This window comes from Suricata suricatta, chromosome 5, assembly GCF_006229205.1.
Source record: "Suricata suricatta isolate VVHF042 chromosome 5, meerkat_22Aug2017_6uvM2_HiC, whole genome shotgun sequence".
Lineage (NCBI taxonomy): Eukaryota > Metazoa > Chordata > Mammalia > Carnivora > Herpestidae > Suricata > Suricata suricatta.
In genome coordinates, this window is record NC_043704.1 from 59,842,045 (window position 1) to 59,864,733 (window position 22,689).

The window sequence follows — 22,689 nt, forward strand, 5'->3', positions numbered from 1 at the left end:
CAGATATTTCTCATCTAACAAATTCCACAAGCACCAAATACCATATGTGTCCATAACTATGTTTGCACAGTATCTGAGCCGACTTCACCAGCAGGAGGGAGGGCCTGCAGCAGAGGCCTGCAGAATGGCCGAATGCAGTCAGCTGGTCCCTTCTCCGGGTGAACTTACCATGCGGCGCCCTCTGGTTTTCCAGAAGTTCAAAGTGAAATGTCATCCTAATCCATATTTTCTTGGAATATTCCATCATCAAAGTTAAAGCTCTTCCATCCTTTTTTTGACTCACCCCTCCACTTCCTCTTCCCATCGTTTAATCCCCCTGGTGTTACTAATTAATTTCAATTTTAAAATATTTGTTCAGGGCACCTGCTATGTATCAAGTCTTACGATAGGCACTAAATTACAGTACTGAACTAGAGATGGGATTCCTAACTTTGTGGAGCTCCTGGTTTAGAAAAAAAGATGTTAACCGAGCAATTAAAATACAAGAATGCTATAAAAAGGAAAGAATAGGGTCCTGTGTGCATGTCTAGTAAGATGATTAAATCATGTCCCGGGGTTAAGGAAGAAGTGATGAGCAGAGGTTGGCCAGGCATAGTTTGGAAAGAGTATATTAGGCAGGGCCAAGTTCAGAGAGAGGGTGTGTCTGGGAAGGGTGGAAAGTAAGCTGTTGTAGAGTGAAATGGACATGAGAAGAAAGCAGGTAGCAGATTGTAGATGGCCTCTAAGCTTTTGCTAAGGAGTTTAGAACTTAGTTCTATAGCATCTGAAAGCCCCTGAGAGGTTTTCAGGAGGGGAGTGACACAGCAGGTTTTCCCTGTCATCTCTCCACTGCAGTTCCTTAGGTCTTTGAAAGCAACTGCTGTATCTTCCTTCTAAGGTCTTCGCTTCTCACACTAAACATCACATATTTCCGCAACATTCTCCTATGGCATGGCTGGCAAAGCTCTATTTGAGTCAGATTTGTGGTTGGTTCAATTCAGGTCTGAATCTCAGTTTTGCCACATAACTAGCTAATTAACCTTTACATTGATTCCTCCATTGTAAATGGGAATGAATTAAAAACAACTTAGAAGGCTGCTATGAGAATGAACTGAACTAGTGCATGCTTATCCCCTCCCCGTCTCTGAAGGGAAGACTAGGGTGCCAGAGCAGATGGAATACACACTATGTGCTCAGCTGAGTGTGCAGTACGAACCCCGCTCCCTTCTTTTGGACCTTGGGGGTCATTCCGTCTGTTTTCTGGCAGTGACATCATAATGATGCCCTGTCTTGATTTGGGGGACAATAGTTCAGGGTCCAAATGTTTTTCTTAAAATCTGTTATCAAGAAAGATAGGTCTTAAAATATCAGTTATGTTATTAAATTTTGTGTTTAGTACTTTGGAGCCATTTTTCTGAGTTAGTAAGATGATGTTTTTACTTTTCAAAAAGTGTGTGCATGTGTGCATGTGTGTGTGTGTGTGTGTGTGTGTGTGTGTTCCTTTTTTTTAAAGTCCTTTTCCCTTTCCTCTTTCTTCTCTTCCTTCCTTCCTTCCTTTCTCTCACCTGGTTATAAAATATATGCCCACTGGGGTTGGGAGGTGTATAGGAATCAAATGATAGAAAAATTTTAAGTAGCAAGGTCTTTTAAAATCCAAATTCTATGATCCAGTGAATTTCCTTTTCCTTCCAGTCTGGGTATGCAGACTGCTTTCTACATTTACACAAGTTGCTGATTTGAAAATAATCATTTAATTATAATAATTAAAGAATTTTTAAAAATGGACATTGCAGGGTCATGTTGGTTATTGCAGCATGGTGGCAGATTATCATACAGCTTGAGTAAATTTTTTTTAATGTTTATTTACTTTTGAGAGAGAGAGAGAGTGCACAAACTGGGGAAGGGCAGAAAGAAGAGACAGAATCTCAAGCAGGCCCCACACCATCAGCACAGAGCCTTGAACTCACAAACCACAGGATCGTGACCTGAGCCAAGATCAAGAGCCAGAAGCTTAACCAACTACACCACCCAGGTGCCCCTTGAGCAAACTTCTTTACGTCACTACCTAAACATACCTAAATGCCATTTTCTCCCTCCATTTCAAGGTTTTTCATAATGCAAATCAATTCAATTCTTAAAACTACTGATCACATTTATATGCAAATAGTATTATGCTCTTCACTGCAGAGGATACAATAAAGAGCGACATAGAACCCTTGACCTTAAATACTTTACAACCTAAGAAAAAGAAATTGAAAATTCTCTTTTATAAGTCTCAGAATATACTTTTCTAAACCACTGATCCAGATCTGAGGCTGACCAGAAAGAGGATGGTCTGAAAGTCCTGAATTTGAAGGCTGACTATAGCTAAAGATTTCTTTGATTAAAAAAAACAACAACATTTAAACTATTGCAATGAAAATAAACTACTAAGTTGCCATGTGAGGCAGTCTCCAAATAAGTGGAGCAAAGCAGTCACTGGGTTTGAGGACAAAAGTAAACTGATATTTTATTGTTGCTAATCAGTTAAGAACCAAAAGAAAATTTCAGTAACACTTCAGTCTGTAAACAGCTATTGCTCTAGTTTCTATTGTCATAATACAAATATAACAGCTTAAAATAACACCCATTTCTTACCTTACACTTTTGGGGGTCAGAAATCCAGGCACACTTAGCTGGTTCCCAGAGTCTCACAAGGTCAAAAACAAAGTGTTGGCAGAGCTGCCTTCATTTCTGAAGGCTCTGGGGAAAAATCTACTTCTAGGCTTAGTTAGGTTTTTGGAGAATTCAGTTCCCTGTGGTTGTAGGACTAAAGTCCCTGCTTCCTTGTTGGCTATAGGCTCGGAGTTATTCTAAGCTTCCAGAGGCAATGGTCCCCTTCAAAGCTGGCAACTGTAGGTCACATACTTCTCAATGATTTAAACCTCATAGTTTTGGGGTGGTTGGGTGGCTCAGTTGGTTAAACATCCAACTCTTGGTTTCGCCTCAGGTCAGGACCTCATGGATTGTGAGATCAGGTCCCACACTGGGCTCCACACTGTCAGTGAGAAGCCTGCTAGGGATTCTCTCTCTCTCTCTGTCTCTCTCTCTCTCTCTCTCTCTTCCCCTCCTTCACTGCTCTGTCTCTCTCAAAATACATGAACTTTTAAAAAATTTAAATAAATAAATCTCATAGTTTTCTGCTTCCTACCAATAAAAGCTTAATAAGATCATTTTCTATCCTTGAGTCTTCTCTTTTCCAAATACATTTATGTTTTAACATACTGTAACTACATATTAACTGGATATATATATACTAACACACATACATGTATATATTCTAATAAAGAACATATAAGACCTAATACATTTACTTACAAGTTAATTATAAAGTGGGTAAAAAACAGTTACAATAAACAATTATGGCAACAAATATGGTAACAATTATGGTAGCATCATTCTGTAAACAAAGAATTTAAACCACAACCAAAGGTAAATCAAGACAAAAGTGCACTCTTTATCCTATGCCATTATAAACAATATATTCCTCAAGTGGCTAACACTACCATGCAATACATTTTAATATCAGAGTTAATACCAGGTTGTGTACATTATGGAACAAAATACTGGACCCAAGGAATTTTCTCAGTGTTCTGAACTAGCAATACTGGACAAAAGATATTGAGTTCCTTTCTTAGTTTTGTGTTTTTGTTTGTTTTTGGTTCAGAAAGGGTGGCTAAAGAACTTATAAAAGGCAATTGAGCAGGGTCCTGATGTGGTGATTAGCAGTGTACGTGCTGAGATGGAATAAGTGGGTTTTATTTGTTTGTCTGGTTAGGTTTGGGTTGTTTTAGAATAAAGGTGTTGGGACATTGTACTGTAATCTGATGAGGCTTTGGAGAAAGGCTTGGGTTCACATCCTAGCTTGGCCAAGGGCCAAGTCACCAACATCCCCTAACCTCTAGTCCTTTTGTATGTAAAATGGGAACTGTAAGGTTGCCTGGCAAAGTCATTGTAAGTATTAAGTGAGATCTTTTATACCCATAGTTCTCAACTCTGGCTGCACTTTAGATCACTTGGAACACTTTCACAGCATACCATTCTCAAGGTCTTACTCCCTACATAATTCTTTTGTGTAGTTCAAAATAAGAACCAAGGTTAAGGACCAGGAATTTATGTAAATCACATGGTAGGTACTCAGAAATGGTAGTTGTTTTTACCATAATTACTACAAATTCTCTCAAATACAACCAGGGCTCAATAAATGTGACCATAAAATCTTTAGAGTTGAAAGAGGTCTTATCTAGTCCAACCTCCCACTTAGCAGTGAGAGTCACACATCTACAACATCAAGCTCAGCACCATTAGAAAAGTAGGCTGGTGTATTGGTCAGGCTGAGAATTGGCTAGAGTCTGACTGTGCTCACAGCCTGGCTCTCCTTCTTACTCCTCCTGTGAAGCGTTTATTTAACCTCTCTGGGCCTTGGTATTTTCATCTGTAAAGTTCAGTACCTACTTCATAAGGTTGTTCTGAGACCTCACTGAGTTAGTAGAGCTTTAAGAAAGGTCCCTGGGACATAGGCACTCAGTATGTAAAATGATTGAAGGGATAAATGTATTCCTTCCTGAATAACTGAACAAATGAAGAAACACCATCAGTCAGCTTCAATTTAAACATTTCAGGTAAGCAGGTAAACTCATTCTGTTAATGCTCAGCTCTAGTTCTTAGTTCATCTTATACTAACCTGAAACCTGCCTCCCTGCAACTTAGATCCACTTGGCCCTTGTTCTGGGCACACAAACAAGTTTTCCTGTGTATTATAACCGTTCAAATAATTATAGGTACTTCACTTTTCATCCTAAATCCTCTCTTTTCCAGCTACAGCTCCCAATTCTTTCAATTAATCCTTGCTAACCTGGTTTCAACTCTTTTCACCATCCTGATAGCTTAAGAAGTTAATTCCCAGTGCATTAAATATCCCTCCCAGTTTTGTATCTTCTTTGAAGGATCCAGGCATTTTCCAAAAGAGATAAACTATTACTTTACCTGTTGGGGACATTGTATTCCTTTAAGGCAGCCTAATATTACATTATCTTTTTGGGGTGGGAAGGTGGGAAGGTGGTAGTTTCATCACATACTGACTATCATAATCAGCTTGTAACCAAACAGAATGACTACACCATATGTGTGTGTGTGTTCTCTGCCATGTCCCCTCTCATACAACGGAACTAGCTAAGTTTTGGAAGTCAATTTGCAGAACTATCTTAAATCTACTTTTATTACATTGATGGTCATTGATCCAGCCTATGACTAATTCTGTTAACCAACTCCTTGAGTATACTGTCATGTTATGAGACAACCCTGAGGAAGTAGAAAGAAAAAAAGAAAATCATAGTACACAGTGGTACAAAGGCATGTGTTGCTAGAAGGAGGTTGGCTGGAAACCAGAGACAATGGTCCCTAAGGTGACATTACTTAGATTCATTCACTAGATTCTAGAATCAGTCCTCGATCTCACAGACTCAAACAATCACAGCAGCATGCCAGAGCTGGTCATGTTAAGACTCAGAATTGTTGTGTAAAACAGGGGCTCAGCTTTAACTTTACAATGTGAAATACACTGTGGAAAGAATAATGAAAGCCCATGGTTTTGTGAATGATTACCATGTGTTGAGCACAGTTCTAAGGATTCTGCACATACTGGTTCACGTGTTTCTCAAAACAACTCTATGAGTTAAGTGCAGTTTACAGATGAGAAAAGTTACTCTCTGAAGCCTTCCCTCACTCAGCTCATGCAGTTGGTTTCTATGTTTCGTTGTCAAGTAAACAGGTATTAAACCTTTTGAATTCACCCTCTCCCTTCTATTCCCACTGTCACCACCCTACTCTTACGCTGTCTCACCTCTACCATCACCGCAGCCTCATACCTTGTCTCTCCCTTCTCCAGTCCATTTCTACTCTGTCTCTTGCAGTTTCAAAACACAGCTTCTAGTGTGCCACCCTTCCTGTTCGAAACCTTCAATGGCTCTTCACTGCCACAGAATAAGAACACAGATTCCTTGGCATGGAACAAAGGTCCCTCATCTTCAGGTCTGTAGCTTATGGCCGGTCACTTTCCCCATTCCTGGTCCCTCCTTAGCCCCTTCTCCTTCTCAAAACTCTTAGTAGCCACCTGAGACAACTCACAATTGACGGACATGCTGAGTACTCACTTGTATGCTACGATATCTACTTGTATGGAACAAGTATTTCCTCTGCACCAACTACATGCCATGAAATATGTGCTACTTTACCTGTGATATCCCCTTTAGCTGTAACAAGAACCCCATGAAATAAACATTATCATCTTTCTTTTTAGAGATTAGAAAGCTGAGTGCAGAAGGGTCTGTGTGCCCAGTGTCACACGTTAGGTGCGGGGTGAACGGCTTTGCTTGACCCCAGAACCTAGGTACTTTCCCACCAGACTCCTTGCTTCTGGAGACCGGGCTTACCCGAGTCTAACTGGCACTCTTGGGGTCTGCTGTCTTCCACTCCAGGTGATTAGGAACTCCTTGCCGGCAGGAACCGTGTCCACTTTGTATCCACAGTGTCTTATCTAGCTCCAGGCCTGCCAAGGCTAGTCATTTCAACGTTTGATGAACGGATCTTAGGAAGGACGAAGGACTACGTCTCAGCAGGCCTGGACACCGCTGGCGCAGCCTAAGAGAAGCCCTAATGGGCTCCACTGCTCCCAGACTCAACAACAGATTTGACCGGGAGTTCGCGGGAACTGCCCTTCCGCCAGGCTCCAAACTTACCCAAGGCACCGACCTCCGCAGCGGCAGGTTCCTAGTCCCAACGTCAGCCCCAGGTCTCCGTTTACCCAGGTCACCACGACAACGCGGCCCCGCCTTCGGGGCGGGGAGGGGAGCAGAGACGGGTGGCGTGAGGCGCCTGCGCCACTGGGAGCCGGAACAGAAGCTGGTTTCCCAGGGCGGTGCCGCTGGGATCTTCAATGTCACTGGCCCTTTGGTCCCAGCTTTTTCTTGGCACATGACCCAGGTTCGAGACAAACAGAAAAGCCCAACATTCTATCAGTTTATTATCCCATTTTACTTTTATATCCAGTTTATAATTATCCTAAGAATGGCATATTGATAAACGAAATGACTTTTGAATACTTTCTTAGATAACTGCACAGGAACAAAAAAATGGACCAAAGGGACCCCGATTAAGCACTATTATCCGCAAGGGTACATCGTGAGGCTTTTTTATTTAGTGAGTTGTTTATTTTCCTGTTATCTCTGTTGGCTTTTATAGGTAACGAATTTTATGTTGTGGGATCCTTCGCACAAAGTAAAGGGCTACTTTTACAATAATCTCGGTCTAGCAGTTCGCTCTTTAGCTGCTCTGTGGTACAGACATCGCTCAGTACTGAATTTTAAGTACCTAAAGTAACGGCTATATTGTACACCGGAAACTAAAAACTGTACAACTGGAATGTAATTAAAACAGCTACAATATTAAGGATTTCGTATCCAGAATATATAAAGGATTCTTTAATTGTGTAAGAAAAAAAAACTGACAAGCTAATTTTTCAAATGGGCAAAGGACTTTGACCATATCAAACGAATGAATGGCCAGTAAACACATGGTAACATGCTTCACAGTAGTTCTCAGGGAGATGTACACTACAGTGCATATCCACCACCCCCACCGGAATGGGTAAAAACTTAGAAACTACCAGCACCGAATGTGGAAGGTGTATAGCAACTGAACTCTCATGCACTGTTGGTAGGAACGTAATATGGTACAACCACTTTGGAAAACCGTTCGGTAGTTTCTTTAAAAGTTAAATATATACCAAGCCATTCTGTGTCCAAGGTATTTACCCAAGGGAAACAAAAACTTATGTCCATACAAAGCCTTGAATGTGAATGTTCATAGCAGCTATATTCACAATAGCCAAAACCTGGAAAGAAACCCAATGGCCATTGACAGGTGAATGGATAAACATCCATACAATAGAATACTACTCAGAAGTAGAAAGAAACTGATACACACATGAATGAATCTCAATAATGAGTGAAAGAAGCCAGACACAAAATAGTGCAATTATGACTCCATTAAGATAGAATGTAAACAAATCTATGAGGACAAAAAGCACATCAGTGGTTGCCCAAGGCTGGAGCAAAGGGAGGGACACACCACAGAGACAAGACATGAAAAACAATGTGTCTTGCAGTGGTTGTCTTGTCTGCCAAAAGTCAATCAATTATTCTCTTTATGGATGTGGTTTATTGTATATAAATTGTTTCTCAATAAAGTTGAGTTTAAAAGACTGTATTCTATTTTTGTATTTACTGGTTTCCATAATGTTACACAACAACTTTCCAAAAACTTCATATACCACATATTTGTTGGTAATATTGAAATGTTTTCTTAGTCAAGTATTATTGACTTAAAGTTTCTTGCCTTAATAAAAAAGAAAAAGACCACTATCTTTGCTGTTTATTATTAAATGGTATATCCAGGGTATGTGAAAAGCCAGAAAACAGGAAAAACTAAAACAGCATATTAGTTACATTTTCAAATAATATTCTCAACATGTTTTCTTTCAACTTCCAAACATCTTTTCAGGTGAAATATACTCTAAATTTAAAGCACCGGGTCTAATTGTTAACCTGAGAAAACCACAACAAACTCACCATATAATATCTTTACGATTCTGGAAGCACAGAGAAAATAGTGTATTGATTTGTATACCAAAACACTGGCAGTTATCATTACTGAATGCTTCTTGTGAGTCAGGCTCTTTTCTTAACATATTTACATAGACTCACCTCATTTACTCCTCACAATCCTATAAAACATGTCTGACTCCTAAATGGGAAAAATGAGATTAATTTACACGGGGATATAGCTCAAGTGGCAGAAATGGTATTTGGATCTAAGTTTTCTGATTGAACTACTTTCAACTTCGTCACTGTACTAGGTTAGCTATTTCCTATAAGTAGGAGAAGTCCAGTAATTATTTTTTAAAAAGAGCTTCAAGTCGTGGCTTTACCTCGTACACTCTGACATCAGGCAACTTACTTCACCTCTGGGGCTCAACTTCCTCATCTGGAATGGGGAGGTGGGTGGCATTCAAACACGTCTAACTCGAAGTTTTACTGTGAGACTTTAATGAGATAATGGAGCTACTTCAGCTCAGCACTCTGTCCACCACATTACGGCTCAATAAAGACAGCTGTCATTATTATGGGGCTGCCATACCACCTTCACCGTAAGACAGCAGCACGGCCCGAGAAGTCTCGTGTAGAAGGACTTCCTAGAGTCTAGACGGCATTATGCAATGCAAAATAAGTCAGTCTGAGAAAGACAAATACCTTATGATCACACTCATATGTGGAATTTAAAAAACACCAAAGGAGCAAAGGGAAAAAAGAACAAGAGAGAGGCAAACCCAGAAACAGACTGCTAACTACAGAGAACAAGCTGATGGTAACCAGCAGGGAGGTGGCTGTGGGGACGGGTTAAATAGGTGACGAGGACTAAGGTGTGCACTCGCTGTGATGAGTGCAGGGCTGTTCAGTCACTGTATTGCACACCTGAAACTAATATTATACTGCACGTTAAGTCAGTGCAATTTAAGTAAAAAATTAAAAATTAAAAAAATAATAACACATTCACAAACCAAGCAGATAACTTGACATTTAATATCAGAAGAAATGGTACTAAAATGGTTTTATATTCCATGGAGGCAGGGATAATACTTATTAGATACCAAGTTTCAAAAAGTGCAACACATATGGAAGAATCTGCAATAATGCAAATGAGGTCAGATGACTTCATGAAAATAAATTCAGTGATACTAGAAAAAAATGTCTATTTTTGCTTTCACAATGAAATGGCCCAAATGCCACTTCCTAGAATAGTGATTTTTAACTGCAGAAGGGACAGCATTGTCTGAAAAAGTTCCCCAAGTAGCCCCAATGTGCTTCCCCAGCCCCACTTCCACCACTCCAGGTTGAGGATTCCCGTCACACAGCGAAAGGACAGAGATAACTTAAAAAGTAAGTTTAAAATAAAAACCAGTGTGTGAGAACCAAACAGGTGCCGTGAAGAAAACTACCTTGAATGTGTAGTAGATTCAGGGCTGGGAAAGTTGGCTGCAACTTTTTGTACTTGTTTCTGTTTCAACATGAGCTCTATGATCATTATTTATTTGATGTGCATGATCATTGATGACATTTTCACATTCGAAGACTATATAAGAATTTTATAATACATATAACCACTCTTACCTGCACAAACAAATATAAACAAATGCTCCCACACCTATTTTTTAAAGCTGTACATTCCACTTGAAGGAAAAAGTGATGAACAATAGTGACTTCCTTCCCAAAAAGAAATCAAAGAGAGTGTTAAATTTTTCTGAAAGCCAGACTTTAATCACCCAGGGCCATTTTATTTTAAGCTACACACAAAGCAACTTAGTTCTTCAGAAAAGCAATAAGTAAATAAAAGAAATACATCATTTAAGATACATTCCGACAAAAAGAAAAAAAAACTACTGAATAAAGATGATAAAGGTAAAAATGTGTTACTCACAAAAAACCTTACAATACTTATGAAATTATCAGAATATAAAACTTCAACCTCCCTAGAGTCAAAATTTTATCCAAAGGAGGTTGTACATTATTAGTTAGTTGTTGGAAATTTATTTGAAAGGGTCCAAAATTGAAATACTTGCTTTATTCTTTGTTCCATAAGTACTAAGTCACAAGTTCTTTGAAGTTTTTATCTAAAAGGACATGACAACTTGGAAGCAGGAGCAGGGAGACAGGAGTGGAAGTTCAAGAATATGCTACCGAGAACAAATCTACAGCGAAGTTCACTTATGACACGTGGGTGGAAAGAGCAAACCAGCCTTCTTCATTTTGCTTCTCAATCTGTTGAACAAAGACGCAAAAAGGATTTAGAAACTAATCAGAAGCATGAGTGCAGTCCAGGTTTACAATTATTTAGATCAAGTACACAGCATCATGTTATCCTGTGCCATCAACCGATACTGAGAATTAAATTGCTACTGGTAACTTTTATTCCACAACAGAGAAACTTCCAAATAACTGATTCCCTGGTCAACAGATCCCCTTATTGACTGAGGAAACTTTATTTTTAAATAAAGGATAAATCAGTGTTTTATACAAATTATATGTACAACGTCTTAAAATAACAAAGTTATTTGGTCTTAGTAAAAATTAAATTTGTTACTAAATTCCAGAAACTAAGGGCAAATTAGATAAAACAGTTTACTTTAAAATTTTTTAGGATATGTGAAACAAAGGACAAACCTTCTAATGCTAGGCAATTGGGATATCTGAGCCTACCAGTTAATCCGGGCTATAAATACTCAGTGTTTTCTGGAGCACTCACTATTTGGTCTAATCTAGAACAAGTCAGAACACACGAAGAATATGTACGGCATGTACGGCACTGATTCGCTGTAACTTCTCTAGCCAGTGGCACACAGCCACAGCCCCCTGGGGAAGGGGGACAAGGGAAGTGCCCCAGGGCTCGGGCGATCCCAAGTCGCACACAGCCACAGCGAGCGCTGAGGGAGCCAGCACCTCGGGGTCATACTGCTTCAAGGCCCACCTGCGCGTCCTGCCACGTAGGAATGCTCTGCCCAAAACCAGTAATTTCCAGCCTATGTTGAAATCCCACTGAATTTCACCTTGTTCCTTAGCTACCTCAGAACACAAAACAAACTGGATGGCTCATTCGTTTTTTCTAGCAAAGGTGAATTAGGAATTCTTTACTTCTGAGAATTTTATGTCACATTAAGAATGGAAATCACTAAATCGACCACCTTCCACCCTCACTCTCCTGACCCCTACACACATTTCACAATTACATTTTATCGCATACCTTTGCTCTTGGATTAACAGGTGTGAATCGCCCACTTCCTGAGGTGGCGTTTAATGGAGAACAAGAATTACTAGTAGCCCCTGAAGACCTGTTTATGAGAAATAAAGGAGAGTGGGAGGGTGATCTATCATTATTAACCTTCAATTACAGAAGAAAGACAAATCTCGGTATCGGCAGGAGGCTGAAAAAGAATGGCTGAGTTACGTCCAAATTATTTACAACATATTTTTATCAACCTAAGTCTTTTTTTTTTGTAAATAACAGACTTCCTAATTTAGCGTAGTTTTAGGTTTACAGAAAAATTAAGTGTAAAGTACAGAATTCCAATATACCCTTCGCCTCCCCTGCAGTTTCCCCTCCTATTAACACCTTGCATCATTTGCGTCATTTATTATACTTGGTACTATTGATACGTTATTACTAATTAAATCCATAGCTTAAATTAGGGTTCACGCTTTTGTTATACATTCTATGGGTTTTGACAAACATATAATGAGGGCATCCATCATGACAGTATCATGCTGTAACATTTCTAATATTAAAGGGGAAAAATGCATGTGCATGTGCAGGCATGAGGCGGGAAAGGCCAGGCAGTGTAACAAGCCTTAGATCAGCACTGCCGCTCGTGGTAAGCACGGAGAGTGCTGACAGAAGAGCCAGGTCTGTCCTCAGTGCCACCATTTACCAATCATGTGACCCATCTAGAAAAACCACCCAATCAGCTCTATAAGCTTCAGTTTCATTTATTGTAAGGGACAAAAATACGACTGGTCAGGTTACTTACCCTGTCATATGTGATCTCCTAACTTCGTAACCTGTGGTAGGTTCCCCCTTTTGAGGAGGGGTCCTGGGGAGACGACGAGCAATGCAGTGACGTTCCCAAAGGCTGATGGCCAACAGAAACGAGGATGTGCCCAAAAGATAATGGAAACGTGGACGTCCCCAAAAGCTGATGGCTAATGGAGAGGACCAAGAGCTGATGGCTAATGGCAAACTTTATCAGGAACAGCATCTTACTTTATACCCTCCTTACAAGCATGGAGAGCACAGTAAATGTTTTAGTAGCAGTAAATGTTTTAACCAGAACCCTAGGTGCAGGTAAGGAAACGCCAGAACAGGAACAGCTTATAGCGGTGCGTGGGTTTATCTCCAGCGTCGTGGTTCCTGACACACTTGGCTGGTGACCAGGAAGGCTCCATCCTGCATGCCCTCCTGGGACTTCATCAAGTCCCACGTTCCCAGCGTTCTGAGAACAGAGCTCAGGCAGAGACAGTTCCTCCCATTCCCCAGCAGTAACCTATAAAAGTGCTCTATGTGTGTGCTACCGTCGGACTCTGCTCTGCTTATGGCTTGTCCTTACTCTTTTTTTCCCCAGAAACTCTCTTCTCCAATTACTTTATTTTCTCTATAAGAGTGAACCTAAGTCAGACACTATGCACTTTCTTTTTCCCCAAAGAGAATACACTTATCACGTTCTTGATTTTTTTTTTAAAGTAACTATCCACATTGTAACCCTACCTTCTTGAGTTTATCCCATTGGTAGGAGAGACAGTACTGCATTTTGAGCTTTCTGGGGCTTCTGCTCCTGGAATAGATACTTCAATTGTCCTCTTTCCTCCTTCTAAAATATAAAAATAATATTAGTTTCCATTAACTTTCATTAAAATAGAAGTAAAATATTAACTTGATTTCTATCTTACTGCAATATTTCACATTATAAACTTAGGGGTTCTTTCTATGTTTTCATTATGACCCACAGACACACTGGAAGAATTTTTTTCAAAATGAACTGTGAGACAAGAAACTAGTATCACTTCAGTAGCATGCCAGTTCATAGAAAGCCAGAATCTTCAGACAAGTGGTATCATGTCAGATCTGGAAGTGAAAAACAGAAATTAAGAGCTAGCCCTAAAAAAACTTGTGATTTTTGTCAAAACAGCTTATCTAAAGTTTTCAAAAAAAATAAAGAAGAAAAATTTCTGAAGTCATTCAATAAAACTTTAAATCTTCTAAATCTATTACAATATTAGACTCCTGAAGACAACTAAGGTAGGGGAAAGGTGGCTGAAGAGATCACATGGCCAATGGCAGGTATAGTTGTGTTCACACTCAATATTTCACAAGAAGAGTTATCAATTAACAAGTAGTTCCTACCTACTATGTAAGACTGAATGTGTACCCCCAGTTTCAGAGACCCCTATGAATCACTACTGAACAGCAGTGACATCCAGGGACATTTAATTGTATGAGAGGTTTTGCATGGCATATGACTTATTTTTATCTCTGTCACTATAGTACACGAAGGTTCTCATGAAACCAAAGAATTTTACTTTAAAAGAGAATATGTTGGAGATATAACCACTGGAATGAAAAGAATACAGCTGCAAATTTACCAATTTGCTTTAGGACTTCAGATAAATCAGTTAACCTCTTTTGCCTCATTTTACGCAGGTATCAGATAGCCATAATATCAGCTCTATCTACTCTCAGGGCGTGGTGAGGACTAAATAAGATAACGGCAATGGAAGTACTTTAAACCTTAAGGAACTATTGAAACACAAGATGTCTAATGTAATTACAAAATTATTCTCAAGAGTGATTTGCTTCAATGCACTTAGCACTAACTAACATTATCTATTTATTTGCTTATTTGTTTCCTGCCTGCTCCCCAACTTGAATGCTAGAGTAGTCAGGCTGGATAGCAATTTGTCCTGTTTGGAGCAGTTTCCCCAGGGCCCCAGAACAGGCTGGCAGGTAGTAGATGTTCAGACGTATTTCGTGATTTAACGTATTCATTCTAATCAGAAGTCATCTTTAGGCTTTGTGACTATGAAGAACAGCAGACCAAGCTGTCATGTGAAGAAGCCTAGACTAAACAGAGAAAGAGCCCCAGGAAAATGGATTATCTGTCATTTTCCAGTAAATTTCAGGAGTCTGCTCTCTAGGTCTGAAGTTTCACAAAAGAAATGATTTGTAACTGAAAGAAACATTCTTTTTGGCAAAGAGGACGTGGCTGGGAGGATGGGTCAAACAGGTGAAAGGGATTAAGAGTACACGACCCTGCAGGGTGCCTCATTAAGCATCTGACTCTAGGTTTTGCCTCAGGTCCTGATCTCAAGGTTTGTCAGTTCAGCCCCGAGCTGGGTTCCTGGGTTCCGGCTGACAGCTTGGAATCTTCTCTCTCCTCTCTCTACCCCTCCCCACCCAGTGCATGCGCGCTCTCTTTCTCTCTCTCTCTCAAAAAGAAATAAATATTTTTTTTAAAAAAGAGTACACTAATCATGATAAGCACTGAGTAATGTATAAAATTGCTGAATCACCTGAAACTGATATAACACTGTATGATATTTACACTGGAATAAAAATTTCTCTAAAAGTTTATTGGCAGATACCGTAAAGATAGCTTGCTTCAACCACCACAGGACCTATGAATCCCTCCGAAACACCAATGGTTGAGCACCTTAGGAAAAATATCACCTACTGATATAAAAACTTTCTATTCCTAACAATTAGAATCTTCTTTTACCCTGGGCCAAAATTAGCTTCTCTATAGCGTTCATGTAGCTGTACCCTTTCGAGGGTCTTAATAATTCCATTTTTGCCTAAAGAACAATTTCAGATCCACTTCATTTCTTCAGTGCCTTTTTGAATGTAAATACTAGGACAACTAATTTTTTAGTTGTTATTCTATTATTTAGAACCTCCTCTGGTTTTCCACATTCCTAAATGTAATAACAGAATGGAAAGAATTTAATTTACAAATGAAAATGTTTTAATTGATTTTAACAACGTAACTTGTAATTTGTTACTGATGAAATTCTAAATTATCACTTTGATGCTTAGATTTTTTTATTTTTTAAATTTATTTTAGAGGGAGAGAGGGCACAAGCAGGGTGGGGAGGAGCAGAGAGAAAGAGAGAGAGAAAATCTCAAGCAGCATCCATGCTCAGTGAGGAGTCTGACATGGGGCTCGATCCATGACCCTGGAATCATGACCTGAGCTGAACTTAAGAGTCAGACGCCTACTTGACTGAGACGCCCAGGCACTCCAATGCTTACACTTTATACTTAGCCACAGCAAATATCCTAAGTGAATCATACACTTTCATGAATCCCATTTACACACGGGACAGCTTAGGAACTCAGACACCAAAGATTAACTACCATGGAATAGCTTTCTACCAAGAGACTGGCCTTCTAGTCTTATTTCTGTCACTTCCTCTGTGACTTAGGTCTTTTTCTTTCTATGTAAAATTGATGGGACTCAAGTCTATCTCTTTCCATGTAAAACTGAAGACACTGAAATATATGCTCTGAGATTTCTTTCAGCTCAAAATCAAGAAAGTGAAAACTCTCATGTGTCTAGCTTTTAAATCATGAATTTGTGACCAACCAGTCCATGCTCTGAGAGGTGACGGAACAGGTGATACTGGTGGAGAGGAAAGATTCAAACCAATAAGTTTCTGCTGCTCTATTAACTCCAAGAGTTTTCCACGAGCCTCCATACTCTGCCGATTCAATTCTGCAATCCGTTCCTCCATGCTGCTTGGTGTTAAAGGCTGTGTTGTTGGAAAAGTCTTTAGGGAAAAAAAGGCAAAAGTTTCATATTAAAAATAATCCAAACAATTTTGACTTTTTGTAAGAATAAGCTCTTCCACTAAGAGCCAGCTAGTTGGTATTCACTTGCTATATGTAAACTTGAATAGTAGGCAAACGACAAAATCTACAAGTCATTTAATTGAAAAATTAGAGCTGGGGCTCCTGGGTGGTTCATTCAGTTCAGTGTTAGACTTCGCCTCAGGTCATGATCGCGTGGTTCTCGAGTTTGAGCCCCACGTCAGGCTCTTCTCTGACAGCTCAGAGCCTGGGCTGATTTCAGATTCTGTCTTCCTCTCTGCCCCTCTCCCCACTCATGCTCGCTCGCGCGCGCGCGCTCTCTCCCTCTCTCTGTCTCTCTCAAAACTAAACATTTTTAAAAGGGGGAAAAATTAGGACTAAAGGAAAGGGATACGAATCCTTCAGTATCAGGTACCACACAGGTCCTCTCTCCCTCTGTCCATGGGGAGTGCTGTGGGACAGTTTTCCTGCATCTCTTCACGTTGGTTGAGGTGCACAAAAGATCACATGAGCAAAGACAGTACTGATAGTGACCTGGCTTCTAAGTAACAGGTCCAGTAATAACAGATCTGTTGTCTGAATCACAATATACAAAAGGGGATCTGTTGTGCTTGAGAGATGCTTCTGTCACCCCAATCTGCACGTGTAGTGTGAGTTATTTGGCCAAGATTCTAGGAATCTTACTCTCCTTGACTGTGGGTCAGCCTCCCCAGGCCATGTTTGGACTCAGAGATCTAATTTAAGAAAGGTGGGGACTAGAAATGAATATGAGAGGTAGAGTGAAACATATATATATTTAATATAACTAAATTTAATATGAAAATTCCTGAGAGGAATATATGTGTCATTTTTATTTGATTTAGTTAAATATGTCATTTTGGGGGAAAAAAACAGTTCCTAACAGAAATCACTAATCTGTAGCTTATGCCCATTAGTAAAGAAAAAGACATCACCAAAACAATTTAAAGATCATTTTGTAATTCTGATTATGCAAAGAGAATGGTGAGAACAATATTACACTGTGTCCACTAGCCTGATGTATATACTAATTAGAAAAGAAGGCAAGCCCAGTTTTTAATTCTGTTGCCTTTTTAAAACCAAGACTTAGTTACTTATTGTAAGTAACTGTCAAAACTCTGCAAGCATAGAAACATTTTCAGTGACTCAAAATTAAGGCAATTTGTACTTATGTACATCTATACGGATGGCTGCTGCCCACTCCTATTTTTTTCTCCCAGGCTCTTCTGCTAGTTCCTTCTGACGACTACTCTGGGACTCTGTCCTCACATCGCCCTTATATCCCATGAGCCAGTGCTGACAGAGGTGGCCTCAATCTAACATTGTTAAAGGTCTTTACAAAAGCAATCACCTCTGGAACCCCCTGGCCCATGAAGTTGCCCCGCTCCTTCGCATTGCGGAAACACTGTCCCATCCCCTATCGGAACCCTGACAGGAGCTACTTTGGTGCATGTAGATGTGAAAGGAAGTCTCCCCCATCACTGAGACTAGCATGAGAATGTGCGTGTATAAACACTTACCAGTTGGAACCTAGAATAGCTTTTCTCCCCACGAACAAGAAAATGAAAATTTAAGTTTCCAGGTTAGCCTATAGTTTATTTAACTTACAAAACTCCTGCACTATAATAAGCAGACTTTTGTTATTCAAAGTATAAATCTCAGTCCGGCACCATCTGGGAACTAACTAGAAATGCACAGGTGCTATCTCAGAACTATTCAATCAGAAACTGCATTTTGGCAGGATCTCCAGATGACTCATATATACATTAAAGTCTCACTTTAATAATCCTTTAAAACATCATTTCTATAGGAAAATGAATTCTTCATCCTAAAAAGTTAACTCCTCATGAGTTAAAGGCCAGCTACACATAATTCTCTAGTATGAGCCCCTATAAGAGTAAAAATGCTTTCGGAGCACCTGGGGGGCTCAGTTGATTAAGCATTAGACTTCGACTCAGGTCATGATCTCACAGTCCGTGGGATTGAGCCCTGCACTGGACTCTGGGCGGACAGCTCAGAGCCTGGAGCCTGCTTCGGATTCTGTGTCTCCCTTTCTCTCTGCTCCTCTCCTGCTCGCTCTCACTATCCCTCTCTGTTAAAAATAAACATTAAAAAATTTTAAGAATAGAAATGCTTTCAATTAGGGGCACCTGGGTGGCTCAGTCCGTTAAGAGTCTGACTTCAGCTCAGATCATGATCTTAAAGTTCATGAGTTTGAGCCCTACGTTGGGGTCTGTGCTGACAGCCCAGAGCCTGAACCCTGCTTCAAAGTCTGTGTCTCCCTCTCTCTCTGCCCCTCCCCACTCATGCTCTCTCTCTCTCTCTCTCTCTCTCTCTCTCTCTCTCAAAAATAAAATAAACATTGAAAAATTTTTATAAAAGGAATGCTTTCAATTAAAACGTAGTTTTCCGGCAGACTTTCAACTCATACTAATTCTACATTTTATACTTATAACTTCATTCCCAGCTTAATTTTGGCTTTCTTATGTATTTTACCTTTGTCCTATTTTCCTCAATTCTATTTTATATTATCCGCTTTTACTATATGTGTCAAATAAACTGATAAATAACTTTTCGTTACTCTGATAAGGACACGCCTAAGCATAAACCGTCCAGTAGCAGCCTTAAAGATACCCAGGATCACTTCAGGAAAGAAGGCCCTGAAGATGCTCCAGCAATGTAGTTAAACTCCTAAATGTCCTAGTCAACCCTTAACTGATACTCACTGCAGCCACGTCGCTCGCGTGACTGGTCTCTTGTCTGTTTAATTCTTGAGGTCCACCCCCTTGCTCTCCTCCTGGCCCAACAGCATTATTCAGATGTGCTTTGAGAGCTGAGTTCTGCAGTGTCAACTCAGCAATCCGTGCCATGACGTCCTTTCTTTGTATCAGCGCCTCATTTGTTCTAAGCTGCAGCCCGTCTCCCAGTACAGGGGGCTCCTCGGGGGAGAACTCGGGGTTTCTGGCCTGCTGAGTGTGTGAATGGGAACTACAGAAGGGCTGTGAGAGGTTAACAAAAGGAGCCTGGGCTTTGGTCTCCAGACCTTCTCCCATGTGAGAGACCCTCCACCTCTGAGTGAAGAGGTGACTTTCTTCATTTGGATTCTGACTGTCTGTGCCAGTACATAAGGTCTTCTTTTCCCAATTTTGTTCCTTCTCAATTATTTCCACAGTTGGAGGAATCCGAGGAGCAGGACGCGTTTGAACAGTCCTCCTCAGCACTGTAGACAAAATATCAGAATAAACACGCATCATTTAACCATAGACTGGTGCTATAATCATCTCATTACTCATCATGGTATTTAGAGATGTATTTCAGTAGAAGGGTTTGCTTCTGAATGCCTAATTATTTTAGCAGGGAATAGTCCAGCAATGCCACCTCTACCAATCAAATCACAGACAATTTCATATTCCTTAAGGCTTCATCAGTATCCTTGTAAAAAAAAAAAAAAAAGTCTGCCAAATTCACATTTTAATATATGTATTAAATCATACCAGGGAATCTTGGGGGTGGGGAGAGTATAAATACCTAATGTAAACTGAGGATGGTCAGGAAAGGCATCTCTGAAGAAGCAGAATTTTTAAATGGCTACATATGTGGCAGAAAGCAGAGCAAAAGAACATTACAGGCAGAGAGAACAACATATGTGAGAGCCTCAGAATAGGAAAGAGCAAAGAAATAAGGCCATTTTAGCAGAGCAGCAAGAAGGGAGAACTGGAAAAATATGAGATTGGAGAGGTGTACAGAAACTATTTCTTGTAGGAATTAAGCCAGGTTAGGAATTTTATAATTTAATCCAAGAGCAATGAAACCTGGAGAAGGTTTAGCAATGACTCCATTTCTATTTCTTAAATGCTATGGTTAATTGGAAGGTCCAGGAATGGAAGCAGAGAGATTAGCAAACCATGGTCGTCTAGGAGAAAGAAGACAGTAGCTCTGACGAAGGTATGTTGACTATAAAGATAGAGAGAAGTGAATAAATTTGAGAAATATTTTGGCAACAGAACTAAGAGTGATGAACTGGAAGTGGGGAGTCAAGGAAACACCGATCATGCACAGCTGAGGGGGTAGTGATAAAATTTAGAGATGCAGAAGATAAAGAGGAACAGATTTGGGGGAAGAGAGGCTATCAAGAATTCCATTTTGGAAGCACCTGGCTGGCTCAGTTGGTTAAGTGGCCAGCTTTGGCTCCGGTCATGATTTCATGGCTTGTTAGTTTGAGCCCTGCATTGGGCTCCGTGCTGTCAACACTTTGGATCCTCTATCCTCCTCTCACTCTGCCTCTCCTCTGCTAGCTCTCTCTCTCTCTCTCTCTCTCAAAAATAAATAAACATTCAAAAAAGAGAGAGAGAATCCCATTTTGAACAAGGTAAGTTTAAAGTGCCTTATAATTTATCCCAATATCCACCCAAGCATATGGATTCTTCATGGGTCAGAAATTCAAAAAAGTCATCTAGGCTCAGATACAGCTGGAAGTCACTGGGCATACAGAAAGTATTGAAAGCCATGATTATCTAGAGGAAAAGAATGGAGTGAGAAAAGAAACCAATGCGAACGTATAAGGAAGTCAACATTTAGAGATGCATAAAAGAGGGAAAGCTAGCCAAGCAGACTGATATAGAGCAGCCAGAAAGGTAGAGAAATATTACAAGAACGTGGTATGAAGGAAACGAAGAGGGAGCGGTTAATCATATATAATGCTACTGTAAGGCCTAGGACACAAAGCCAGAAGAAAAATACACTGGAGTTATTAACCTGGAGGCCACCGAAGCCCTTGGCAAGAGTAGTTTAAGTGAAATGACCTACTAAGGAGTGAACTGGGGAGACAAATGCTCCTAGTTCAACACTACACACTTGCCTTCTTTCACTGCCAACAAGGAAATGAAATAAAAAAATTTTAAAGCCCACATCAGTAAAGATAATGGTCTAGGAAGAAAGTCATTAGCAAATGAGATACTTCAACACATTTCTGGAAGACAGAGTAGATGGGAAGTGTGTGAAAGAATGAAATTGAGCAAAAAACACAGTTCAGAAGATGTATATATTTTAAGGAAGCTACAGGTGAAAGCTAGTCTTTCTGGGAGAATCCTAAAAAGGCTGTTAGCTCAAAGCTGACAGTATATAGAAAGTGAGAAGTAGGACTTAAAACTGGAGAATAACTTGGAAGTTTGTCTACTTCATAGTTACATAACTATGAAGTTACGTCAGTCAGGTGTACTCACTACTTACCCCACCCATGCTCAAAAGCAAAAACACAGCACTGGAGAGAGCAAATGTGGTAGGCCTACATGCATACTGCATACTCTAAAAAGCAGGCCTACAGTTAACAGAGCATGTCCACATACACAAAGCAATTGCTGACGGGAAAGTCTACTGGGAAAATATACCAAGACCCACCTACATCACAGAAGAAAAAATCTATGCCAACCACCTATAACATTAAGTCTAGGCATTTTATTCTTAACTATCATCGGCCATACAGTATCACCAGACATATAAGGAAAACCAACAGCACAAAGCGAAAAACCAGGATAGGTAAACAGAACAAGAGACCAAGAGGAAAAAAAGGAAAATCCAGGTACAGAAGATAAGGTAACAAAATTCTAACTGGTCTACTCAGAAGAGAGTTTCTAGAAGATAATGCATTTGTAATAAGCATCAATGAAAAGAGAAAAATGAGACAATAAGAAAGGGCTCTTGCTTAGATATTAAAAATATGACTTGGTGATTTAAATCTAAAAGACAGGCTTGAATACAACAAGAAAAAACCCTCCAGGATATAAGAAGGAAGATACAAGGCTAGATACATAAGAAAATAATCCAAAAGGTCAACATACAGTTTTCCAAAACTGCAGGAAGTCATGTGGCTTCCATCCAAAAGATCTCACTAGTGCCTCATTGTGCAATGAGAAAAAAAAAAAAAACCACCATATTTAGACACACCTTATGCAATGAAAGAATTAAAACAGAGGTTTCTCCTGTTCTCCTGTTAGACCTATGAATGCGAACATATGGTATCTGTCCATGGGGGGGAAGAGGGAAAGAGAGTTGGGAAGAGAGAGGGACACAAAACCTGAGAGATTACTGAACGCTGAAAACAAATGGAGGGTTGAATGGGGAGGGGGAGGCGGAAGGGAGGTGATGGTAAGGGAGGAGGGCACTTGTGGGGAAAAGCACTGGGTG

General features: G+C 40.0%; 2 protein-coding genes across 4 annotated transcripts in view; both read right to left on the bottom strand.

Annotated features, from left to right (window-relative positions):
* CFAP44 (cilia and flagella associated protein 44) overlaps positions 1-6,745 on the bottom strand; it is a 143,861-nt gene extending 137,116 nt beyond the window's left edge. Inside the window, exon 1 of the mRNA XM_029939323.1 lies at positions 6,450-6,745. The gene's annotated coding sequence lies outside the window, so the exon portion shown is untranslated. The remainder of the gene's footprint in view (positions 1-6,449) is intronic.
* A 3,619-nt stretch (positions 6,746-10,364) lies between these two features.
* SPICE1 (spindle and centriole associated protein 1) overlaps positions 10,365-22,689 on the bottom strand; it is a 67,087-nt gene continuing 54,762 nt past the window's right edge. For all 3 annotated transcript variants that reach the window (XM_029939294.1, XM_029939295.1, XM_029939296.1), the window contains 5 exons: positions 19,233-19,726; positions 16,265-16,448; positions 13,390-13,492; positions 11,872-11,959; positions 10,365-10,892 (listed from right to left, as the gene is read on the bottom strand). In XM_029939294.1, coding sequence (XP_029795154.1) covers positions 10,839-10,892; positions 11,872-11,959; positions 13,390-13,492; positions 16,265-16,448; positions 19,233-19,726 — 923 coding nt within the window. In that variant the 3' untranslated portion in view covers positions 10,365-10,838. The remainder of the gene's footprint in view (positions 10,893-11,871; positions 11,960-13,389; positions 13,493-16,264; positions 16,449-19,232; positions 19,727-22,689) is intronic.